Raw genomic sequence first — 26,839 nt, forward strand, 5'->3', positions numbered from 1 at the left:
CTTATCTCAGTAAACCCTCCTTTACAAGAAATTTAAGCCTGACATATAAATGGGAAGATGTATTTATGAACCAATATCAATAAACAGCTTTATAAGCAGGCAGAATGAAAAGTAAGAATCAATACTTACTAGTCTAGCCACCATGCTACTACTGGCAGCTGGTCTGGAGCCAGCAGTATCATCCAAAGTTTCTGGATAGCAACAAGCTGCTTTAACAAATGCCTTGACTTGTGGATCCAAATGCTTATTGAGGAGGGCATAGTCACAATCATCATGCTGGATTCCCAACAGCCACTGAAATGAGATGGAATTGTTAGAACACACTAGAGTGATGTATTTTTTTTCTTATATCTTGCTGTATTTTTTTTTATATCTTGCTGTTTATCTTCTAAGTTTTAGTATATATAACTTTGCCTTTTTTATTTTCTTAAGGTTACAGTATTTTTTTCCAGAATCTGGATAATGATCACTACCATTTATATAATAAAATAATATGATGGAAAGAGTAATCTAGACTAAGGATGAAATGGATGGATGGAGTAACAGCAGTTCATTATGTAACAGGAAACAAGATGGAATGGAGTAATTATGTTCATAGCCTTCCCATGAGGAAACAAGGCATCAAGCAAAGGAAGAAGTGACATATGTAATAGCTATTCTTAGGCTGTGATTACTTACCTGAACATAATTCCACAAAGCTTTTGTTGGGATTGGCATGGTTTTGGCAGGAGCTTTATCACAATGAGGTGACTCTGATATATGACTAGGCTGCTGATTGACTGATGTCTTCTCTGGAAGCTGCTTTTGGGGAACAGTATGGGTGGCAGAGAGAGCTGATGTAAAACGCTCATCCAAGAAAGCGCCAACCTCTCCTAGCAGCCTTGAACACATTGCATATCCATGATCTTGCCAGTTGTATTCCTGTAATGAAATGCTTTTATTAATAGAATATCTAATAACACCTACAAACTGCTTGTCCCTCTCTATCTCATGATTGGTCTTTGGGTCTCCCTTAAGGACTTGATCATGGCAAGGGTTTCTTCTTACTTTTGGCCATTCCCTGCATCCTTCCACACCTAACCTTTTTACTCTCTCTCTCTCTCTCTCTCTCTCTCTCTCTCTCTCTCTCTCTCTCTCTCTCTCTCTCTCTCTCTCTCTCTCTCTCTCTCTCACACACACATTACTCACATCACTCACATTATAAAGAAATAAGAAACTACATACATGGACTGAAAAAGATGGGATGCATGATTCATCATTGCCATTAAAATCTTCATAAGTTAATGTTGGGTTTAGTGTTAGGTGGGCATATGTGCGGACTCTCTGTCTGCCTCCTTCAGGTGGCGAACTATTCTTCATGTCAGTTCTGCAAATGTAAATCAATAATGAATGAAAACAGTGGCTAGTCTGTTTCAATTTCACAATTACAATTGTTACATATAATTAAGAGATTAAAACAATCATGCATCATTTAATGATATTCACTGATTTCATTCCAAATAATTAAACAGTTCCCACCATCATATTAACTGTATTTTCTGCATCACAGATTTCTGTAGGCTCCAATTCAAATGAAGAGAACACTTTGGTTAGAAAAGAAGTGGGCTACCCTAGGCTGTTCTACTGTTCATACAATGGATAAGAACCAATGCTGGTTATGAAACTGACAATGCAATTTTGATGTAAAAGTACACACCTAGATTTATGGGAACAGTTTGCATTGGCATTACTTTCTCCACACCCCTTTTGGTTCTGGAGGCATCCCACGGCTGCTTTTACCGTTGCCTTCCCTTTCTCCATTCATTGCCTCACCTATGTAGGAATGTAGGATAATGTTGTATGATATGTATGTAAGAGAGAGAGAGAGAGAGAGAGAGAGAGAGAGAGAGAGAGAGAGAGAGAGAGAGAGAGAGAGAGAGAGAGAGAGAGAGAGAGAGAGAGAGAGAGAGAGAGAGAGAGAGAGAGGAGAGAGAGAGAGAGAGAGAGAGAAATGTTAATATTTCAAAAGGAAAAGCTAAAGATTTTGAAGAAAGTTTCTTGAAATAATCATCAAAATGTCTTTAGACATAAGCACAATGGAAAAATCTCACAAGCAGCACTGTATAAAACAAAAGACTTCCTATTCACTCTCAAGCATATTATTATATACATTCTATTTCACTCCTTCAAGTTCACTGCAATTATATATGTGCTTTAAAAATGTAACCCTATATATATTTTTTTTTATTTTGTTATTATATTGATTTACATTAATGAAAAAATGTCAGATTTTTACAAGTTTCTTAACTATATCCAGACAAAAAAAAATGTCACTTTTTTACAGATTCAATAACTATATCCAAACAGAGACTGACAGTTATAAAAAAAAATAAGGAGAAAATAATAAAAACTGCATACCTTCATCTTTTTTCGGCCGCACTGGTAGAGCAGAAAGACCACTGCCATGCAAAAAGGAGGAGAGGGCATGGAAGTGTGTCAAGATGCAAAGAGCCTGACACAACTCTCCAAGTGACCAACTCTCCTCACCTTTCGTTAATTGCTGCAATGATATATTAACACATTTCATTTCTCAATGATCTTCAGATTTGTCACTACAAAACTAACTGTGTTTTACAGTAACAAATTAAACATCATAACTGAACATGAAAATCAATAAAAGTGCTGTTGTTATCCTTTATTTCAGTCAAGATTTTACTCTTCCTTATATACCTGTATATGCTGTGGAAGAAGCAGCCAAGGCCTGTGTGCTAAAAGATTATTGATGGGGACAAGAGCATAAAGCTTTGGAGGAGCAAGGTGCACTCCTGCCATCCAGCGTATGTCTCCCCCTGCATTACGGAAGTCTGTGAGCAGTGCATGCATCAACCACCCCCACCTCATGCCGACACACTGCCTGTAGACAATGTAACAAACATCAGTACAAATTACGTTGAAACTTCTTAAATAAGGATGTGGAACTTTTTTTTTATCCAGCAATAAAAAATCATGTGATGAATATATATGACTGGTTTTCTGGACTTAATTTCATAAGTAAAATAATCACAGGAAAAACACAGACTATAAAGTACTGAATGCTAAGGTTACCCTTGTATTGGCCTACAACCATAGTAACTTGTCCCATCACTATCACATGCCAATGCTGTCAAAACCAATATCCTGCTCAATACATCAGCACTACAGTAACTCTCTCTCTCTCTCTCTCTCCTCCTCTCTCTCTCTCTCTCTCTCTCTCTCTCTCTCTCTCTCTCTCTCTCTCTCTCTCTCTCTCTCTCTCTCTCTATATATATATATATATAGAGAGAGAGAGAGAGAGATATATATATATATATATATATATATATATATATATATATATATATATATAGAGAGAGAGAGAGAGAGAGAGAGAGAGAGAGGAGAGAGAGAGAGAGAGAGAGAGAGAGAGAGAGAGAGAGAGAGAGAGAGAGGAGAGAGAGAGAGAGAGAGAATATTTATCTGCCATAACCATCATATTGATATGTAAACTGCTAATATTATCACATACATCATCATTGTAAAATACAAACAAAAGTAATAATGTGTCATCTTGCTGCACGGAAAGGTGTCAGTGTCAGCATGATGCAACACTTACCAGGGCGGCAATGTAGAGTCTCCAGGTGTGAGGGAGTGGTCCGTCACCATGTAGCAGGTGGGCGTGGCTGGCGGTACCAGGTATCTCCGTAGTCACCCAGCCCACCCAGCGCCCCAACCACCCGCTCCGCCCACCACCCATTTTCTTCCTCCTCCAGTTCCTCATCTTCACTCTTGTCCCGTTTATCCCCGCTCCCGTCCTCCGAGTTCTGTTTTTGTTGGTGGTTATTTTATAACATGTTTCGAAAAGCCTTCATGACGTTTCTTTGAAATAGTGTATGTCATAATTTCCATGCACATTAATTACTCAAAAAAGCCTATAAGTATTACATAGGAGACGTACTAGGTGATCAGACTGCTTTGTGTGGTGTGTCTGGTTTGCGTGGTGCATAGGGTTCCGTCCCTGACTCCCACCCACCACCGCTGCTGCAGCCACCGCTGCCGCCTGTTGTCTCTGTCCCTCATCTCGTCCCTGCTGACTCTGTGCTAGGTGGTGGATCTCTGACTGCTGGGGACCCGATGTCGTCGAGTTTGCTGTTGTCGTCTTGCTAACTTGAGTTTCGATGGCGGCCACCTGTAAGATAATAGCAATTGTGTAACCATGAGGGTCGTGCTAGTACCCGCATGCGACAGACGCGGCCACATGGTTGAGCAGTGAGCCAGCCCGTGACGCAAATTGTATGGCATTGGATATTCTTGTTGTACCACAAACATCACTAATATGAATAAGTTTTTGCTGTCAGACATACAAAAAACGCAACCCTTTATTAGTGTGCCTTTGACCTTTTGAGTTCCCAGGCTAAAGTACGTATAATCTATCTAATATTATTTTCCCACTTCCTTATATTATATAGTATACCTACCTATATAGCACTACTACCCTCTATACGAAAATTTCTGAAACAAACGAAGCAAGACCATCGCTCGAGAGGTTTTGCTGTGGAGAGGCGGTGCGGGGATGGGGAGGAGGATGGGGGAGTAGACACGCACTCCACCTACCTAAACGTGCTTCAAAGAAAAATTAACTGGCAGGCTACATAGCACATCAGAGAAATACGTTGAAAATTAGCAATCTATACTAAGGCCACAACCCTACATAAGTAATCATTGCTATCATAAATCATGTGCATTTACTGCAACAAAAATGTAAATTCTTCAGTGTACGAAATAAACTGAATCACTTTACACATTGCCACCAACAAACAAGTAACACACTCACTGGTCACATCCATATTGCACCATATTTCAGGCATCCGATGTGTATAGTAACCACTGGACAGTAAAAAAAAAAATATCTACTTGATCGTCGAGAACGTTTGATCCTCTTGACAAGGGACTCCAGTCTCAGGCGCGAGTCGCTCCTTCCGCAGTGGCAGTTTTGCGATGGTAGTCATACACATGTTCGCGTTCGTCAGTGATGAGGCCCCTATTACAGTTCACCGTTTAACTTATCGATTCAATCGCTCCAGGCTTGATTTCACTGACTGATAGCTAGATGTTTGTGAGTGTGGCAGCTACTTTGAGACTGCTTGGTATTGTCTGCTCTGGCTCCCGCTGAGTGTCGCCACACAAAGACATAGAGTATCACGAAATCTTCACTACTGTTCGTTTTAAGAGCACCCGCAGCTGATGGCCAGGCCCCTCGCAAAAAACTGAACTTAACTGACGACACATGGAACCGCAGATAGGAGTCCATCTCTTGCTCTACAGCGCCTCGTCAATCAAGATACCGCTGAGTTTCATGGGTGCTAAGATGCGGCTTTATGGGAAGACCGCCCCTTCCTCAAGCACCAGCACATGTCACGAGCTGCCTCGACATTTTTATGTCAAGACCGTGTCAGTGAATCTTCATTTCCCCAGGATTACAGCTACTAGTGTATTGACACAAGTCCCATAGTGTGAGGCTTAATAAATTGCTGGTGTACTGAACTTTGGGCTGAATCGCTGCTCTGTGCAACAGCTATTTTTGCCGCAAGCGTCATGGGATAGTGATTTGAATATACATCCTTGAACACACAGCATAGAGACACCGAGAACAGCAGCAATATACGGTCAGACAACAGCAACATTTATTAACGAGACAAATGGTGCCTTCTACTTGCAATATAAAAAGGAAAACAAAAACAACATAAATGTGTTCTTATAATGAGTGTTTGATCGGCAGACGCTTCAACGTGAGACACTTGTAGTAAAATAACGAAGATAGCAAAATCATCACATTTCTACCACCAAGAGTCAGCACATAACTCAGACCACTTCAGACAGAAACATTTACGTACAACTTATAATGAAACGGAATATTCTGTCCCTTCTTACCCTCAATACCCCATAAACGTATTTCACACTATTGGTAATCATCTATTCTGTGGAAAAAAAAAAACAAGCATATACGTACGTAGCGTCCACAAACGAAAGTAACGCTATACGAATAGATAGGACACACACACACACACACACAGAGAGAGAGAGAGAGAGAGAGAGAGAGAGGGGTGGGAGGGGGAAAACTTAGCATTATCATATGCACAGTCACGACTAAGGCAGGAAAGAATATCCGGCGTATGAAAGACAGTTGGAAAGACAATGTGGAGCGTCTCTTATATGCACATACACATACACACACACACACACGAAGGCAAACAGAGAGAGAGAGAGAGAGAGAGAGAGAGAGAGAGAGAGAGAGAGAGAGAGAGAGAGAGAGAGAGAGAGAGAGAGAGAGAGAGAGAGAGCGCCAAAAGCCATCTAGATCTGTCACGATTGTATTATAAAAGGTTCTATTTTAAGGCCACGCTGTAATAAACCTTGGCCATCCACAGGAGATCAGTGGCACGCCATAAAAAATACCGTGAACATTGTATCTAGGTATTATTATTATTAGCCATCACTGAACGCCACTGTGCTTACTAACAATAGGGCAATATTCTCAAACATTTCCGCGTCTTACCTCGACTACTCAAAACACACACTGGTGGAAGTTACTCGTATTAAGGTTTCCAAGTGTATTTTCATGATTATTGTGATAGTTCAACAAAGACAGTGAATTATCAACAGGAAAAGCACCACGTCTTATCTTGGCCATTTATAGCAGCTCTAGTGGAAGTTACTAGGGATTTCAATTATATTTTCATGATTCTTGTAACAATTTAACAAGGGCGGCATTAACAATGGTACAAACACACGGTCTTACGTCCACTACTTATAACAGACTAGTGAAGTTACAGGGATTTTCAAGAGTATTACCATCATCCATGTGATAGTTTTATAAAGACTGCATTATCAATGAAAAAAAAAATGAGAACCCGGCTGATCATCTCCGTGGTGAAGAATAAGAGCCCCGGATTACCAGTCTGCCTGGGTATCCGGCACGTGGCGGTAAAACTTCTTCGCTGTTAGACTGCCTGTACTAGACAAGCCACTTGTACTCTATGGTGTACTTCCCTAGCATCTGCCTGACCTTCACTGCTGACGCCAAGCCATAAGAGGAACTGGGGAGTGGCAAGAAAGTGTGAAGTGCATGGCGTCGTTCGCATACCATCGTAGCTCATCTTGATTTGCGCTGTGTTTATGTTTTATGCTTCTCTTACATCACGAGTAAGACTACAAAACATATATAAATGGCCGCGATCTAACACACGTCCGTCAGGGTTCATAAAATGCACGACTCGCGGGTGTGTGTTTCATTTCTTAGAAAAGTCTATTTTTATTCCTTTCCGACAGATGAGGGGATGTATACTGCAGACTTCAGGAGAGTCATAGCAACCAGGCGCGGCTTATATCAACATCCAATCCACGAACTTGCAAGGTATTTACAAAAGAATGAAGGGAGGAAAATAAATGACGTGTGTGTGAGAGAGACGCGGCATTAAAGTGGGTTTCTAAGGGTTTAACTTGCACTGGAGAAGGGGAGCAGGAAAAGGAGGCGGAGAGCAGGAGGCGCCAGGGTGTCACTATTACGGGTATGACGTGTACGCGAAGGGTGTAGGGTGACGAGGGGTGTTGTAGGTGTGACGAGAGGTGAAACAGCGGATGAGAGAGAGAGAGAGAGAGAGAGAGAGAGAGAGAGAGAGAGAGGAAAAAATTGAAGACTGGTGCGGCGTTCGAGTAGCAGGTTTGCGTGTAATATTTGAGGTGACACGTGGTATCAGACACGTTAGGACAAGCTGTCGGCGGCGCGCACCATCAGCAACGCCTTGTGCAGGAGAGGGGGACGAACTGATAAGGGCGATAAGCAGTCTGAATGTTCGACCAGAAGGGAAGGGTGAGAAGGGAGAGGTTTGAAGAAATAGGGGGAGGTTTGTGGAAAGGAATGGGAGAAATTAGAAGAAGGAAGGCAGGAATACTTCCGGAGATTTGAAAAGTGACGAGATTGTAGAAAGAAAAGGAGAAGAAATAGGCAGAAAAAAAGTGACAGGGAGTTGTAGGAAGAGGAGGAGAGGGGATAGATAAAAACATAAATAAATAAATAAAGTAGAGACGTGACAGAAGTTTGAAAAATAAAAGCAAGTTGTGGGAGGAATAGAAGAGACGGGAGGTTAGAAAAAAAGGAAGGCAGGCACACTTAATTGTAAGGGTAAAGTTTTTAGGGAGGGAGGGATGGGGTAGAGGTCATGATAAAGAAAAAAAAAAAAAAAAAGACCGGACACGAAAAAAAAAAAAACAACAGGCGGTGGAAAGAAATGAGGTTTGAGCTTTGTAGGAGTCAAGAGGGAACAGCAACAGGACTCGGCAATCAAAGGGATAGAGGTGAAGGAAAGGTTTTGTGGAGTCACCGGCAGAGCGAGGAAGGACGTCGGGGCAAGGACAGGGTGACGGGGGTGAGGGACAGGCCAGAGGGTTGCGGAGAACACGAATTATGGAGGAAAAGAACGAAGAAAATGTATTACTACGGTACCCCCACGCACTCTTTAACTAAATCCAGTGACATCATCACCCTTCCGCCTGGCCACTCCCTTCCTCGCCGCCTACGCGTTGACTTCCTTAGATACACAAGACCCTGATTATTAACGCTTTTATTTCTTATTTTTTCAACACAGTCTTCATACGCGAAGCTATATGATTTCGCGGAGCAAAACTTAAGTGGGCACTAGAACTATTATTACTATTCGTGTTGGCTGAGGAACTGAGAGAGAGAGAGAGAGAGAGAGAGAGAGAGAGAGAGAGAGAGAGAGAGAGAGAGAGAGAGAGAGAGAGAGAGAGAGGGGGGGGGGAGTATATTGTGTCAGTTTTGTAATTGAATGCTGCTGAACTAATTGGCTATTTCACTTCGGCCTTCACCTCTGTGCCCTCCATCTCACTGCTCAGTACAGGAGAGAGAGAGAGAGAGAGAGAGAGAGAGAGAGAGAGAGAGAGAGAGAGAGAGAGAGAGAGAGAGAGAGAGAGAGAGAGAGAGGAACACTCAGCAATTTGCCTTTAATTGCACCCCGCGAGGCAGCTGCCCTACAAACATCGTCAGCTCAAAAAATTCAACACTGATAAGAGGCGGAGTGGAATGGCTTGGAAGGGCTTGACCATCATACCCACGCGCGCTTGTAACCGGATACGAAGGGACACAAAATGCTCCAAGACTCGCAGCCTCCAACCGCAGTCCTCTAGTATTACGAGGCCACTCCGCCACCTTAAGTAGATATGATGTGTCTCGCGTCAGGGTCCTCCTCCTCAGCCTCGACAGCTTCAGGCCTCCTCCTCCTCCTCCTCCTCCTCCTCCTCCTCTTAGTTCTTCAGTAAAGCAACGATTCTCTCCGCTTCCTGAATTAAAGATTGTAGTGGCTGTGAGAGAGAAGCCTGCAGATTTTTTTTTCTCACTTTCTTCTTCTCCATTCCCTTTTGTTCCCATCTTGATCTAGTCATGGTGGTGGTGATAGAGACCGAATGAAGCCTGCAGAACCCCTCCTTTTTCTCCTCCTCTTCCTCTTTCTTCCCTTCCTTTCGTTCTCGTCTTGAACAAGTGGTGGTGGTGGTGGTGGTGGACGTGGTGGTAGCAGCGGTGGTGGCCGAGAGGAGTCCAGTCACCCGTGGAGAAACTGAAGGTCGGGTCTCAGTGATTTCTTCACTTTAGGTTCACTGTCCCGAAGTTCTTCATAACATCTTTCTACGTACCTATCAATAATAAAACCAACTCTCTCTCTCTCTCTCTCTCTCTCTCTCTCTCTCTCTCTCTCTCTCTCTCTCTCTCTCTCTCTCTCTCTCTCTCTCTCTCTCTCTCTCTCTCTCTCTCTCTCGTTTTTCTCCGTCCTACTCCGCGTCGCCAACATTACCTCGCTTGTGTTCGTTCGGTGTGGGGGGTTTTACGTCGTGTGCAAAGTTCACTGTCCCTCGCCTTGCTTTCTTCGAGTCTATGGTCAGTCCCCCTCTTTTGTCTCCAGCAGGGTACACATGTCTAGGGAAGGTTACCATACCGCGTCCTAGAGTGTATTTTCGGTTCATAATAGCCACACTCGTCTTTGATGTGGTGAGGAGTAGCTTTGATCAGAATTGTTTCACAGATGCACCGCTGTATTTTTTATATCGATATTTCCTGGAAAATCGCAGAATAAACACACACACACACACACACACACACACACACACACACACACACACACACACACACACACACACACACACACACACACACACACACACACACAGAGAGAGAGAGAGAGAGAGAGAGAGAGAGAGAGAGAGAGAGAGAGAGAGAGAGAGAGAGAGAGAGAGAGAGAGAGAGAGAGAGAGAGAGAGAGAGAGAGAGAGAATTATAGCAAAGCAAATTAAAAAACTGTTTACGGTGTTCAAGCTTTCAGTGACCGACACACGAAGGAGCCACTCATCAAGAACTTTTACAAGTCAAAAAAGGATACACGCCACTCACTTCCTTAGTCTGAAAGTTTTCCAATCACATTTTTATATTCATCGTTATGAATGTAGTTAAGCTCCTTGCCATTAAAGAAGGTTGACTGTTTGGTCTCCATGCAAGGCGACTCAAGGCCATCCACTTGTCGGCGAGAGCGAGAGACGGACGGGGAAGAGGCGGCGAGAGGAGGAGGAGAAGGAGGAAGGTCACAAGTGCACACCCATAACAAAACCTCCACCGCCGCCACCGTTGCCGCTAGTGTTGTGTCGGAGAATACTCGTACATTATGACAGCGAAATCAGTCCGGCGTTGTTCCCAAGTGATCTGCGTTACCTAGGAGACGAGACATCAGGTATTATCAAACACTGCACCACTGCACGAACTACGGCTACCAGGTATTACCCCAGGGGAGAAACTATCTTCCTTGCCCTTGTCACCAGCGCTACGGAACCACCGGCACCACCCACCGGTCTCTCGTCTCTATCTTGTAGATTAAACCTAACGCCGTGCCCTCAGATCACTAACCAACATTATTCCCTTACAGAAGACCCAATACCACCATCCCATGCTGCATTCAGACCACTCAGCACACCATCACATGCCGCGTCGTGTGTAAGGAGGAGGAGGAGGAGGAGGAGGAGTGCTGATTCTTCTTCCCCTCCATTGTGGGTGGTTGCTGCTTAGCTCTTGGCACTGCCCCTGATGTAGCTTAGCCAAACAAAAAGTGGCCGTAATGCCAACATGCACATGAGCGAATACCTCCCAAGATATTGCGTAGAAGTATACGTACATGTTGCTATTTACACACACACACAAAAAAAAAGACATAATAAAATTTAAGACGAGCATAAAAAAAAAAAAACATAAACCAGTTGCGCAGTAGAAGAGAACGAAACATTATGCAGTAAGATTCCTTGTAAGAAGAAAGATTATTTAACAGTGAGCAGTGCGTGACCCCTTAGCTGGTGGCAGCGAGAAGAGGCAGACCTGCAGCTACCCAGCTCTCTTAGGGGAACTTAAAAGACCCGAAGAGAGAGAGAGAGAGAGAGAGAGAGAGAGAGAGAGAGAGAGAGAGAGAGAGAGAGAGAGAGAGAGAGAGAGAGAGAGAGAGAGAGATACCAACAATGCAGCTTAGCCAACTATTTCTAAGGTGGGCGGCAAATGAGGACTCGAAAACACGTAGTTGAGACAAAATCACCTGAGTTATGCCACTTGACACAGTGTTATATTTACCTCCGCGTTCTAATTCCTTGGTGAACAGAAAGCAGTGGGAGGGAGAGGCACGAGGCACATGTTTTAAAAGGCAGTAGTCCACATACTTTCTTCTTTAACAAAAACAAAGAAAAGAATTAAAGTTAAGAAAGGAAGGAGTCTTGTCAGGATGAAGAGGATGAAACTGTACTGGAAGAAAGACTAATTATGGTCCCTTGACTTGAGGACTCAGCGCTTGTGTGTGTGTATGTGGAAGGGCGGAAGAGGAACGACGGTCTCTCTCTCTCTCTCTCTCTCTCTCTCTCTCTCTCTCTCTCTCTCTCTCTCTCTCTCTCTCTCTCTCTCTCTCTCTCTCTCTCTCTCTCTCTACCTGTACTTAAAGTCTACTGGAAAATGAGAAGCGTAATAAAAAGAAGAAAAAAAAAAAAGAGGAAGGTAAAGTTCCCCAGACGACTTTCCTGAACGCCATGGACATGTTTAGACTGACTGATCCGGTGCCTCACTGAAAGTTTTCCCATTGTTCGGTTAGTAACAAGCATCTACCGAGTAACATTGGCTTTCATCCGGCAACAGCTTTATCTATCAAACAGCAGGAGCGTGTACTGGTCTTCACCTTGAAAGAAAGTAACTAATAAGTGATAGAAGCGATGTCTTTATTGCAATAGTAGCTCTCTACCTTCAATAAGAAACTTCTACCTTGCAACAGGACAGCCGCAGACGCCTCACAAACCCCAGCAGGTCTCAAGGTCACACGCCTCAAGCCCCCTCAGCGAGCGCCTCAGCTGCCGCCGCCTTGAATATACTTTTAGCCCCTCCCTCCCCCTTCCTCCACAGTGCTTCATACACACTTACATGTATAAACACTTCTCCAGTCAGCATGACAATCACAAGTTTGTCGTTGCTTTGGAGGTGCATTTGATCGGAAATCCTGTCGCGATCACTCCACTCTCTCAGACGAGTGGGCGACACACACACACACTAACACAGGGGTATCTCATGCATGTTTGAATGCTGTGCAATCCCGTAACGGGCATCGGAGCGTCACAGTGTCTGTCGCTGTGGCTGACTTGGTGGGGCCGGGGCAGCGAGAGGACGGGTACGGGAAGGGAGGGACGCGGGAGGGGCCCGGGCCGGGATCACGTGGAGCATCATGTGGTCATAGGATTGGTTCCCCTTGAAAACAATGAAACAAATACCTTGCGGGACATGAGTTCACGTTTGCGGGTGAAGCAACGAGTTCACTGCGGGAGCATATGACCTGTGATTGGAAGGGTGGCTTGGGCAGGGCGGGGCGCGGGCGGGGTATGGCAGGGAGAGGCGTGGCGAGGCGGGGGACGTGGAAGGGTGAGGGCTTAATCTCACTAATGCCACCATCCTGGACACGAGCGGTGGAGCACATGCTGACATGCACCACGCACGCAGCCGCACCCTAGCTGCTGCTCCCTGTCATCCCGCCCACTGCTGTCTACTTCTCTGAGCTGCCTCCGGTAGCATCATCTAACCTCTACCTGAGCCATCCCGCAGCATCTTGTTCCCTTATCCACTTGACCCATGAGGGGCAGGGGTGCCAAGCGGTGTGGTATCAGCCGCGCCCATCACAGCACCACACATCCGTACCAGTGCCCGCCGCGGACCCAGTGAATCATGGCAGAAAACATGAGGATTACACCGGACAGGTCACTTGTGCCAGTTGCTAGGCGGCAGCGAGCACGCGTGCTCTCTCTCTCTCTCTCTCTCTCTCTCTCTCTCTCTCTCTCTCTCTCTCTCTCTCTCTCTCTCTCTCTCTCTCTCTCTCTGTTTGCTCATTCACTCACCACCATCCCGCAGTTCCCGTAGGAGGACTGAGGGGGGTGTGGAGGGAGCACTGCACCTGTGCTGGCTAGGCACACCCACCCCACTGTTTGTTACCGGTCTGTCCACCGTCCGCCGCTCCCTTGCCCGAGGCGAGGGGCGCGACGGACAAGGTGAAGGAAGGTCACTGGAAGGCCCAAGGCAGGTCCTCGGTGCTCGTTGTGATTGCCTCCCACCGCCCGGTAGCGACCTGACGCTGCCTTAGTCTGCATCCGGGACTGGGCTCCTCACTGCTAATTCCCACACCCCTCACCGACTGCCGATTGTTGTGCACCATTAAGCAATCTTTTCTTTCCACTGACAAATAGTCCCTGCAAATTATTGAAATGAATCTGTTGTCCCTATAAATCTTAGGGCTCGTTTTCCTGTGTCGATGTGATAGAGGGTATATAACACGTGATCAGTCAGTTATTTTATTCACAACCTTTACCTTTAAAGGCGTGATGTAACATCGGATTATTGTCTGTCCACCTGTCTCACAGCCTGAAGTCGCAGACCAAACACATATCCACCAAGTCAATGTTTTCACTGACAGTCATTCCTTTTAAAATGGTAATAAGCTTATAATAAACGCCATCTGCCTTCTACATGTGGCATCATTGACTCAAGTCCTGTTGTCTGATAGAAGTGACACCGGCAGCGAATAACAAAGGCTATGGCTAATGCACGAATCATGGTTGGGGAGGTCATGTTTGCTTTCCACACCCGATCGGGTTGACGACCTGAACACCGGCGGCTCCAGCGTCCGTCATCCTACACACAGTTTTTTTTTTTTCCTCTCTCCCTCTTTTTCCCCCCGCAGTTCTATTTACATCCGTTGCTATGTGGGTACGATTCCTAGGTGTGAGAGAAATTAATTTTGCAGCCTTGACAACTATTCCACACCATAGTAAAGATCTCCAGATAAGGGTGTGCAATAATGCAACACGTATTTTCCCGCCGCCAAGCTTTAGTGGCGTGTCGCAACAGTGGAAACGTCGCTCCACCCCATCTCTCTCCCACTCTGTCCATCGCAGTGCAGATGAAAAGCCGAGAAAGTTTCCACTGCTTTCCAGCTTTTCCCCGGCTTCCTCCTGACACCAAACGATACGACCACACACACACAGACACACACACACACACACACACACACACACACACACACACACACACGTGACGTGTTGATAAAAAGAGCAGACTCACCTGGCACGGCACTATCCTTCACCCTTGTAGCGCCATGCTTCTGTTAAGTTGAGAACGAGGCCACTGATAGCTTAGTCTAGTTCATGCCTAATCACTGGCGTAGGGCGAATATCACTCACTAACACACACACACACACACACAGAGAGAGAGAGAGAGAGAGAGAGAGAGAGAGAGAGAGAGAGAGAGAGAGAGAGAGAGAGAGAGAGAGAGGAGAGAGAGAGAGAGAGAATCCGGTAAAATCATGTTCAATACGGCTGTCCTTCCTGTCAAGTGATTTCTTGAGTTTTCTTACTTTCAGTTAAATCCCGTTCACACACACACACACACACACACACACGTCATAAAACCCAGTGTGAAAACCCAGGAAGTGTAATGCTGTAATAATTTCTTTATATAGAGAATTCCTAACAAAGGGTATTTCATAATAAATAAATATGAAAAAAAAACGATAATAGAAATAGAAACGATGACACATTATTGGGAAACACCGGTGAGTAGTAACGTATTAACCAATGCTTTGTTCTCGTATAAACTGATGAATAATTTAAATTGTGACGTACAAGGATCTACCATTGGAGTTGCACAGTAATCGTTGAGAGTAATTTTTTCTCTCTTCTTTCTTTTTTTTTTTTTTCTACTAAACTCTGCCGCTCTTACCAACAACTGTGTCCCTCCTCCTTCATCCACCCCCACAACACACATGCAGCTGCGGACCGACTGCCTGCATGGGTCATCACAAAACAGTACATCAGCAACATTCAAAACTGCTGACCCTATACTGTGGTTGCACCTCATGTTGATGTGTTCTCCGACCACGCAGGTCTCTGAAGTGATTGCACCCAACCCACACCTCTTTCCATACACACATACACACAAACACCCTTCCTCCCACTCTCCCTTTACCTCTGCCTTGCCCAGCCCCAGCTTAGCAGTCAGATTTAAATTTACGGCCAAGCGTGTGGTGGAAGCGATACAATGTGGAAGCGGATGAGGCTCAAGAGGGAGGTGACACTAGAGAAAATAATAGAAGAAAAATCAAATAGCCGCTGTGTGTGTGTGTGTGTGTGTGTGTGTGTGTGTGTGTGTGTGTGTGTGTGTGTGTGTTGATACGTATGTGTTACAGAGAAGACTCAATACGTGGGTGTAATATGTGGGTGGTGGTGGTGGTGCCGGCCGGCGTCTGCGTCTGTGTCCATGCGTGCCTGTATGCGCTCGCTCCTATTTCAACAGTGAAATAGAAAAGCTTCCTTTCTAGTTCGTTATGACGCAGTGATGACGTTGCTCAGCTGGCATGGGAAAGGCGGCGGCGGCGGCACGTCCCCTCGACAACAACAACACTTCCGATCTCCGTCCTCTTTCTTCCTCCCTCACTCCCACCGTCCTATCAGGTCTCAGGGTCCGCGGTTGGATTATAATTGTGTTCGTTCACGTTTTTCCCTGTTAATTAGACGCGTAACGAGAAATGGGAAGTAAAAGTGCATCGTGACTTGACGGGTGAGGAAGATTACAAGTGAAAAATGTATTTATCAGAAGAGAGCTGGGTCACGCATTTCTCTCTCTCTCTCTCTCTCTCTCTCTCTCTCTCTCTCTCTCTCTCTCTCTCTCTCTCTCTCCTCTCTCTCTCTCTCTCTCTCTCTCCTAACTTGCTTACCATAACCAGCGACACGGGGATAAACTTAGAGCGCCAGTGGCAACAAGATTCTCAGCATACGTGAGGGCGAGAGTGATTAGCGAGACGGGAAAACTATTTATAAACACGGCTCCTTCATAGTGTGTGTGCCGAGCATCACGTGCAGGCCCCGGCAACACAACGCTAGGCGGAGGCCGGGGATAGAGCGGTCTGAAGCATTACTGTATTTACTTGGGGGACAAGAATACATCCTGAATCGACGTGTCATATTAGAACAAAGGTACGCACCCGCACCTAGAGTCAGGAAATGCACACACATACACACACACCTTTGTCAGGAGGCACCATACTTGCAGAGCGTCAGTGTGGGGGTGACAGGGTACAGTCACTACGGCGCGGGTGTATCATAGCAGAGTGAGGGGGGGAGGGAGGAAGGGGCGTTGAGGCCAGGGTGTGAGTGGTAAGGTGAACTAGTAATACCGGTGTACGGGAGATGCGAGTCTAGCATGAGGGAGTGAGGATGAGGGCCAATGAATCTTGTATATACTTAGCGCGTTTCGTGATATGGCTGGCGCCAGAGGGAGAGTGAGCTATCTGGCAATGGTGTAGGGTGGCGACGAGAACCAGGATGGGGAAGAATAGGGGGAAGTGGTGTTGTGAGGCTCAATCGGGACAGATCACATCTACAGGAAGGTTACGGAGTGCTGTACTTCCCTTTGTGGTGAAGGTTGTATAATCTGGCAATGGTGACGAGAATGAAATGCTGTACTTGTTCCATGGACGTGATGAGGGTGCGGAAGTAAGATATAAAGGTGTGCTAATGAGGACTAGACTTATGCCAGACATATTAAGTAGGTAAGCTACATCATCACCTGAGATGCAACCGTCCATAAGAGACATGCAACACACACCGCCCACACCCCTGCCTTCTGGTAATGAGGGAGCTGTAACAAGTGTCTCATCTGCGCGTCCTTTTGTCACTGAGTCTGTTGAGGCACCAAGAGGCAGGAGAGAGAGAGAGAGAGAGAGAGAGAGAGAGAGAGAGAGAGAGAGAGAGAGAGAGAGAGAGAGACGAGGAATATAAGGAAGAGGCGACTCTGGTAACGAGGTCTTCCTTAAATAATTAATGCTGAAGATTACGTCTTACTCCTCCTATTGCTCATGACAACAGCAACAGCTGGCAGGAAGGAGGGTGTGAAGAATATGCATGTAATGAATGAAAAATTTGAAAGGTGTCTCCCCTAACTGCATGTCGTGTATCCTGCAATACTGCAATGGAATATTCCCTTTTACGTAAACAATCAGGGCAGCAGGGACGGTGGTGGTGGTGGTGGTGGTGCAGGAGGAGAAGAAGGAGGAGAACAAGACTTAAAAACAAGAAGAACAAGAGCATGAACCACAATAACAGCAACAGCAAGGGAGGAGGAGGAGGAGGAGGAGGAGGAGGAGGAGGAGGAGGAGGAGGCCTGACGCTGACTGTTGTTGCTGCTGCTGCTCCTGCCCCCTGTTGTTGTTTATGTTATGGCTGTGTGTCCCATCGCGCCACCACTGCCACCACCATCGTCCCGTCAGATAACCTAAATATCTAATCAAGTCCTTGTTATTGTTGTCGTTCCACATTGGCAGCGTTTCAGTTCAGTGCATTCAACTTCCTTGCTTGTTTTTCTGTCTCTCTTCGTCCCCGTTTTAATCTTTTCCTTGTTTGATTTCGCGGGCGAGGTTACTGCGGGCGGGCCTAGGCAATATCCTTGAAGAAGAGCTCACCACCACAATGCTTCCACGAGGACAGCCGGGAGATATGATGGCTGGACAGCACCACCCCCCTCCCACGTCTCTCTCTCTCTCTCTCTCTCTCTCTCTCTCTCTCTCTCTCTCTCTCTCTCTCTCTCTCTCTCTCTCTCTCTCTCTCTCTCTCAATAGCAACAAAAAATACCACCTTGACTTTGTGTTCCTTTAAAACCATTAATTACACACACACACACACACACACATACACAAAGAACGCTACAAGATTTTAGGGATACGATTAACCTGTAGCTCAAATTCACAATAAGCTGAGAAGGCGGAGGAGGAGGAGGAGGAGGAGGAGGAGGAGGAGGAGGAGGAGGAGGAGGAGGAAGAGGAGGAACCTTTCATAGGGAATCAAGGCTAGTTAGGGACGCACTTTTCACATGGACCTAAACACGAGGAATCAGTTCAAGGGTACAATAAATATAGCATTGGTATCACTTTTCGTTGCGTGGCGGACATATGTGGTTATTTTCAACTTGATGGAATACCTGTGTGTGTGTGTGTGTGTGTGTGTGTGTGTGTGTGTGTGTGTGTGTGTGTGTGTGTTCGGGAGGAAAAAAAAAGCCACGTACAAGCAGTGGTAAACAAACACTAGTGAACATAAGGAAGAAGTTCAAGGATAAGATTATTTATGTATGCAGGTAGTCTAGAATTATTCACTTCACGGCAAACAAATTTTGAACATAGAATCACAAACTACTTACTTTATTGTGCAGATGTGTTTGATCATTAAGTTAGGAGATTTAAGAGTGTTAAAAGCCGCAAGAAGGAAACTAGAGCAGAGGGAGGCGAGAGTGTCTTGGTCGGCGGGGCAGGGGAAGATGAGGCTGGGCAAAGGCCACCTGCTGCCTTGGGTGAAGAGTTACGAGCAGGTCCGCCAATCCCCGACTCCCCCATTCATCTCGGCCCACAGCCTCGTCTCCTCTCACGCTCACACGTCCTTATCTCCGCACTCTTTCATATCGCTCGTTAAAAAGTGAATTATCACGATAACAGAGACTTTCACTCCAGCAACTTGAGAAAGACCGATATGTGTAAGTACGGCCAGATTCTTTAGGGTTTTATCTTCATTTTTTTTACCTCTTTGTTTCTTTTTAGAGGAAGTGATATCTGAGTAGGAGTTACGCTACTCTTTCGGACCCTTGTGTGAACTCGCCGGGACTGAGACGTGTGGGATTGCAAAAGGAGAATGACAGTCCGGCAGTTTGAGAATCAGAGAGAACACTCGTCTTTGTCACTGCCATGGCCCGCTGAACCAGAGGGGCCCGTTGTGCGGCACTAGGCTTAAGAGATATATAAAACCACCAATATTTCATCCACTAGGGTCATCGCACCGCTCCCTATAGGCTTAGCAGGTGCCTCCTCCATTACCCCGAGGTACAGGTGCGACCTATCGATCATCACTCCATTTCCCACCGGTTTCAGGTTACAGACGGCGGAGGTTGTATGTCTTGGTATAGTACTTAATATATTCCCCTGTGTAGTCTTACAAGAAAAACTGGCATTTCATCACTCACTTTTCCCAGCAGTTTCAGGTTATAGAAGATTGGCTTGTTGTTCTTTGTTTGTTTTCTCTTGTAGTCTTACGAGAAAGCTGCCGTTTTAGTTCCTGATATTATGCATTCAGGAAGTGGATAAAACCTTGTGCACCCAGACCCTGAATCGATCAGCACCGAGACATAAGTTAGCACCCCAACCCACGTCCTCGACTTGATGTGGGCGGCCCGTAGAGGGGAAACGTCGCCTCTGAGCTGCATCTTGGTCGTTTTATTACAACAGCGTCGCAAAACATCTTTAGAACGGGAACAGTTCAAGATTCGTTTTCTTTCCTAACCTTTCAAAGTTTGTGACAGGTAAGTCTGCCTGGATAAGTTAAAGCTTCCTGAATCTTGAAGTAGGGAACACACCAACTCTCACCTCTCTCACCTTCGTGTCTCGGTGGATCACCGTCGATATGACAGCCGTGAAAGGGCAGTGAATATATAACTCATGCTGCACACGTCTCTGCATACGAGAGAAATGTATCTACCGTGCTCTAATACATATGCACCGGGTGGTGTCACTCAGCAGTCGATCAGTGTAACAATTGTACAAGCAATACCGAGGCTAAAAAAAAAATCCCCGACATTGTGCAAGGAATAACCGCCTCCTGCTGGTGCAATCAGGTGGAGACTGTGAACTGCTGAACGTAAACAAAACAAAACGCGGCGAGTTTCATGTTTTTTTTTTTTTTTTTTTTTTTTGCCACGAATGGATTTTGCACATGGGCCGCCTTGCCCACGTGTGCGTTAATTAAGTTGTCTCTCATTTGCTGGTTGTGAGGTGGACGTTACAGTAATCCTAACAACCTCATATTGTGCATGTTTAGCCGGCTTCTCGCGTCCCCCTGGTCCCTTTCTTGTCTTCTGTTCGCAACCCTCCTGCACCTCCTACCCTCCATCCCCACCCCCTCTTTCCCCTCCGTTTCACCTCTCTCCACTGTAAGAAGTTTGCGCGTTACCAGTGACTTACTTATTCTTATAATGCCAATATATATATATATATATATATATATATATATATATATATATATATATATATATATATATATATATATATATATATATATATATATATATATATATATATATATATATATATATATATAACAGGTGCTTTTCGAGTCGATGTTTAATCTAACTACAGCAAAAGTAAACAGAGTATCTGTTAGCGATAGAAGTGACATCCGTAACACCGGTGAGGTAAAAGCATAATTAACCTGCACTACAAATCCTTGAGCACCACCACGAAAAAGTGTTGACATAAAAATGAGGAAACCTGACGGCGAATATTATGCCTTAGGAGAGAATGTACGGAATACATGCAAGACGTATCGTTTTCTCCCTTCGCAGATGTGCGGGCCACGAAGGGCCACCACAGGGGTACACTGATGGACTTCTTACGGTTGGCAGCACTGAGCGGGCAGCAAGACACACCATGAACCCCAGCGGTACTACTGGTCGAACCTCTGGGGACTTTCCATGACGTTTTCTTTGGTCTGGGATATATTATACTGTCGGGTCGGCACAACGCCCCGGGGGAAAAGGAAGAAACACGAGAGGGAAGGGTTGTCTCGTACGAGTAACGACACCTATCCTTTCCAGTGACATAATGTAGCACCTTTCTTCCCTCAGCCCTGCCCACTTCTTTGCTTCATTGTCCTAAGCATTCCCGTGAAGCCTTCCTTCATTTGATGCTAATTATGTACCTATGCATTATTAGATTTCATTTGATTATCATGAGAGAGAGAGAGAGAGAGAGAGAGAGAGAGAGAGAGAGAGAGAGAGAGAGAGAGAGAGAGAGAGAGAGAGAGGAGTTCCACTTTAACTTTTATTTTTATTTTTTATTTATTTATTTTTTTTTTTTCATTTTTGTTACCTGGTATTTATAACCTAGATCATATAATGCAGCGGGCTTCATCATGTGCGGGGATTAATGGGGAAGCCAAACTGCAGTATTTGCTTTCTTGTTACAAGACGCTGTGTAGTAAAACAAAAAAAAAAAAAAAAAAATACATATAAAAAAAAAGGAGCGGTGACGGACGCTCCAACAATACGACCAAAAGCAAAGACCAAGAAAAATTGAAACGCCCCTTGTCCACAATCCATGTCCTATTATCTGGGATCACCTTGAACTTATAAGACTGAATATCATCCACACATCGGAAGGGCAAAGGTGTAACATCTTTTTTTTCTCTCTCTCCCTCTAGATGACTTCAAAACATGTTAAAAATGAATGACTCATCTCTTTCGTCCTTCTTTGCACGTACACCCCGGGGCGACTCCCGACTAGGAGGTGAAAGGAGAGGAATGGGAAGAGACGGAAAACTAATTTATTACCCTTTAGTTCCTTAGGATTTCTTGTGTTTTAACCATGTTATCTTCTCATTGTTACTGCTGTTGTTGTTGTTATTCTCATTATTACTGAAAGGGAGAATGATGTGTGATGTTACTGTCTTCGCTAATTACTACAAAATTTAATTAGGATTGTGATTTGGCGGTCCCTCGATGAACGGAAACATATGGTAATAACTAAATAACTATATATAATGAAACTGATAACGTTACTTTTGATGAGGAGCTTTCACCAAAACTAATATAAATGATGAACAGTGATGACTAACGGACATCGTGCATGGTAAGTTAGTGCTGTAGTCGGCGTGGATGTAGGGTGCAGCTGTGTAAACACTCGGAGCCTGAGATACTCTTATTGAATCCTATCACAAGTTTGAAGAGTTTGCTGCTTCAGAACAAAGGCGAAACCAAGGAACACATTGTATCATCCTTGGGCAAAACTGTCAAAAAGAAATTTAGCCAGCACTACAGAAAACAGCAGTTATCCTTAGCACCCACCGTCTTCAGCTGTAAGAAGTGTTCTTAAGAATCTACGATATCCTTAAGACGTTAAGAACACAATAAACGGCGTCTTGGGAAACTTGCTTGCGGCGCCCCTCTTCCGGAACAGGAGATCCACTCCGGAAAACTGTCCCGCGAACAAGGGAACCGTAAAACTTAAAAATTGTGAATTAAAGAAATTTTCATTGTCAACTCATAAACTACCTTTCTCACGATCACTGTGCTAGTATGTGGGGGAAAACTCGGTGTATGTGCCCCTGTATCCCTAATTGCCCATTACTGTACCCGGTCTGGCATAGCAGTTCCGTACTCTCAAGCTTATGCCCTGCTGTACCCTATGATCTCTTGCCGCTGTAAGACTAGAATAAACATACAATAATCTTTGTAGTCGTCGCTCATCCCTGGTAATTATCATCATTTTCTTACTTTATTAATAACCCACTTCCGTGATGCCTCATGAGACTTAAGGTTTAGCTAGCACTGCGTCAGTACCATAACTTAGTACAAACGTACGCTGCGCCGAGAGCGGCGGGCTGCCATGTTGGCCTCGAACGTTCGCTGCTCGTCTCTCACCCCTCACCCACCTAACTTGCTCCCGGTCCATCTCCCCATATTTATAATGCACCACTCTGCTTTCCCCTCCCCACCGAATACATCCATCCTAGCTTGCTTCGAAGACCTGCCCTTGCTCAAACCAGTTTTATATATATATATATATATATATATATATATATATATATATATATATATATATATATATATATATATATATATATATATATATATATATATATATATTTTCCTGTTCATTTCCTTACTTTTACTTTTCATCTAATTTACTTAAAAGAAAAACGTATTAATAGAACGGTTCTCTAACCCCGCTGGGAGGCTGGCATGACAGAGCATTGTCTAACGCTTCTGATATCATTTGTATATCATCAGCTCTCAGTAAGAAGTACAATTATAATGAATTTTCTTTACATGACACTGCAAGGTCACCACGATGGGCATAAATGCATAATTATGCCCGTTTTCAAGAATTACTAATTCCTCATTTTATCGGTTGTGTCCCTCGTTTTCCTGTGAATTACTGTAAATCCAAAAATACTATTCTAACTTCAGCCCCGGTCCTCTCCAGAGAGAGAGAGAGAGAGAGAGAGAGAGAGAGAGAGAGAGAGAGAGAGAGAGAGAGAGAGAGAGAGAGAGAGACCACATGAACACAATATAACATAGACAAAAAAGCTTAGAATTAAGTAACAGCTAAACGTAGTCTGTAAAAAAAATAGTAAATAAATAAATAATTATAGAAAATATGATAAATAAATCCACAAAGTAACTACTGATCACGTACGGCATCTGAGCTCCGAAATATATGAACACATTGCTGCCTGTGCATAGTGACAAAGACTTTAATAAGCATAACATTACTCTGAGTAACCAGTCATGCAGGCGACGGCTTGAACGTTGAGCTCGTCGCCTTCTGCTGGGTGCATCCAAACGTTTCCGTGTTGCCTTCAGAGGTCGTGGGTATCTTCCTGACATCATTTAACCTTTGATAACCAAAATCTAAAGGTAACCTCTCCTAACACAATTAGACCTTGTCTGTTACCATTATCATCATACTATATTAGGCATGGAGATTATTCTTGGTTTCGTCTTCCGGTTGTTCAATAAAATGATAAGAATACATGTATACTATCATGTGTATGGTTTACCGACCGACAAGTGTGTTCCTGCGGTGCTCGCAGGGGAACTGTTGCTATGCAGCGCTGCCGTTATTGACTCGGTCGACACGGCCGCGTCCCAGTTGTTGGGGGGATAGGCCTACTGCCGCTTGGCAACCGGCGGCACCTTTTTCGCGAGCGGTGTCATGTAAAGGAGTCTTGAGCCAGTCTTTGTTCAAAATGGCAACTGCACTACCGAAATATTTTTGCCTCGCATGCAACCTCACTTCGGTTAAACGAATATCACAAGCAAAAACTCTCTCTCTCTCTCTCTCTCTCTCTCTCTCTCTCTCTCTCTCTCTCTCTCTCTCTCTCTCTCTCAAGCGTTAGAACGATGTCATACTGTTTCTTCTGACTTACCTCTGACTGTTCGACGAGATGTCCCATCTTCTGAATAGACTCAATTCGTAATCAGTTGGATGTAACAGGTATTCTTTCTTTCACACAAGTCGGTATAGAAAACCGCAGCAAAGTCCGACTCTTGTAAAACACTGAGTTCGTAGTCAACGACATGCATCAACGTGTTGTTGTTAGAGTCCGACAGGTTGCAAAGAGGTTTCTACCAAACGATATCCTTAGTTTCCACCGATATTAATAGTTCACTCGAGCAAGAGTCCCAGCGGCAGTCACCAACTCGACGCTCAGCTGAGACTGAAGAGAGTCCTTTGTTTGACACCTCCCAGCTGATTGGCCCTCAGCTGCTCCCTCAGCTGATGATTATGATGCCATACACCACCACACAATATAAAGTTTTTCAAGTAGTGCCCGTCAAGATTTTATAGTATTTTACAATTTAACTAGAAACATAATTATTTTCGATAATTTTCAGATGGAGTCTTTGTATATATTTAGTAGATAGTCGTTTTCGTTGTGGATATTTTGATTACCAATATTCATACAGCGGCATCCCGTCCTTGTCCGGGTCGATGGTGGAAGCCTGGCGAGCGGCGGGAGGGTTTAAACGCAACTTTTACCACAAAGGGTTTCCTTTTATCACTATTCTGTATACAATATGTAAACATTTTTTCTTTCATAATTTGTGATAAAATATTTGCAAACAGTTCCTTTGCACAATATAGTCTTTTAGAAAGAGCATCTCTATCAATAAACATTTATTTTTTTGTTACCACACCGGCGACCGGCACAGTAAATCGACCAGCAACCTAACATCACTCACACCGCCTTGCATTATCTTTTGGTCAGGAATCCTATAAGATCTTGTATGAACAGAAAACTGATGGCTTTAGATTATATAAACTGTAACAATGTTCCATTAGATAACGTAATATAAGAGATAAAGAAATATGAAAACCAGTAACTGAAGAGAAAGGCTGGCTCACCCTTGGCTACTAGCAGGGTAACGCGCCCTACACTTGACTCACTCACCGACTCGAAAATGGTATGAATATACAGCTAACATATGCATTAATTCATTCACATAACGCAGGCACGTGCTTTGTAATGGGTTAACTGTGCAGAAGTGACCATGACTACTGAAACAGAAGCAGGATAGGGATCTATGGTATAAACGTGATAAGGGCTTTCTAGTACTTTCATTGTAATTATTGGACCCGAAACAAGTGTCACTGAGGAAATGATAAGTTAATAGTATACTTAGGCTACACATGCTCGTGCAATCTTATTCCTTTCCAGCAAAGGTAAGGATACAAAGCCAGAGGCATCGCTTAACCCTTTGGTATGTTATACTACATAGTTTATATCATTGTGAGAGAGAGAGAGAGAGAGAGAGAGAGAGAGAGAGAGAGAGCTTCAGCGGGCAATAATGGATCCATAAAATGCCACATCAGTGATGGTTGTATACCGGTCTCCTCGTAACACACTAGAGGGAGAGCAGAAGTTGCCTTCTATCACCTGAATACTTTCATTTGAATTCTACCAAACGCTGACCAGTGTTGTAGCTTTCAAGGTCATATTTATGTCAAGACAGTTCGGTTAAGGTTTATAGGATTCGGATTTTACCAAAATCATATTTGACAATTTTCTTAGAATAATTATTCGTATATGTTTCATTTAGTGTATGTACTGGTTTGGGGACTTTTCATAAAAAAAAATGTATATGTAAGTGTGGTTTGCTTGAAAATTATTTTGATCTGATATGAATTAACTTGCACATCTAACACACACACACACACACACACACACTCGGCATTACCATTCCAATGTGACCTCTGACATATCCAATATCACTGTATATTCCTTCAAAATATCTATATTCCACTGCACCAAAGGCGATGATACCACAGCCAGCATCATTACAAAGTATTACATGCAAATGCAAGAAAATTTGAGCCTCTTTTGCTTAATGAGACATATATGTGTATGGCTGTACCAGGCTAGCACAGGCTCACACAAGCGAGTAAAGTTGTTAGTTCTTATTCCCAACAGATTGCAGGATCAAAACTCACAAATACAAGTTCACACCTACACCCTGCTAAGAGAATAGAGGCTTCAGTGCAGAATATCATTGCCAATAATCTCTGCTAGGAGAGAGATTCACCTCTGGTATCTTGACTGCGAATAATGTGTTAATCACTGTCACTTACCAAATAATAATCCAGTTACCCTTCACATCTGCATTTATTAAAATAAATTCTGTGC

At 44.2% G+C, this 26,839-nt stretch overlaps 1 protein-coding gene across 1 annotated transcript in view; it reads right to left on the minus strand.

The window, feature by feature from the left end:
• Positions 1 to 24,919, minus strand: part of LOC135101521 (sestrin homolog) — a 30,114-nt gene extending 5,195 nt beyond the window's left edge. The window contains exons 1-9 of the mRNA XM_064005599.1: positions 24,581 to 24,919; positions 3,953 to 4,183; positions 3,611 to 3,818; positions 2,710 to 2,893; positions 2,398 to 2,539; positions 1,697 to 1,812; positions 1,225 to 1,366; positions 679 to 921; positions 130 to 294 (exon numbers count right to left, since the gene is read on the minus strand). Of these exons, the coding sequence (XP_063861669.1) occupies positions 130 to 294; positions 679 to 921; positions 1,225 to 1,366; positions 1,697 to 1,800 (654 nt within the window). The 5' untranslated portion in view covers positions 1,801 to 1,812; positions 2,398 to 2,539; positions 2,710 to 2,893; ... (1 more) ...; positions 3,953 to 4,183; positions 24,581 to 24,919. The remainder of the gene's footprint in view (positions 1 to 129; positions 295 to 678; positions 922 to 1,224; positions 1,367 to 1,696; positions 1,813 to 2,397; positions 2,540 to 2,709; positions 2,894 to 3,610; positions 3,819 to 3,952; positions 4,184 to 24,580) is intronic.
• Between the last annotated feature and the right edge of the window lie 1,920 nt (positions 24,920 to 26,839).

This window comes from Scylla paramamosain, chromosome 6, assembly GCF_035594125.1.
Source record: "Scylla paramamosain isolate STU-SP2022 chromosome 6, ASM3559412v1, whole genome shotgun sequence".
Taxonomy (NCBI): domain Eukaryota; kingdom Metazoa; phylum Arthropoda; class Malacostraca; order Decapoda; family Portunidae; genus Scylla; species Scylla paramamosain.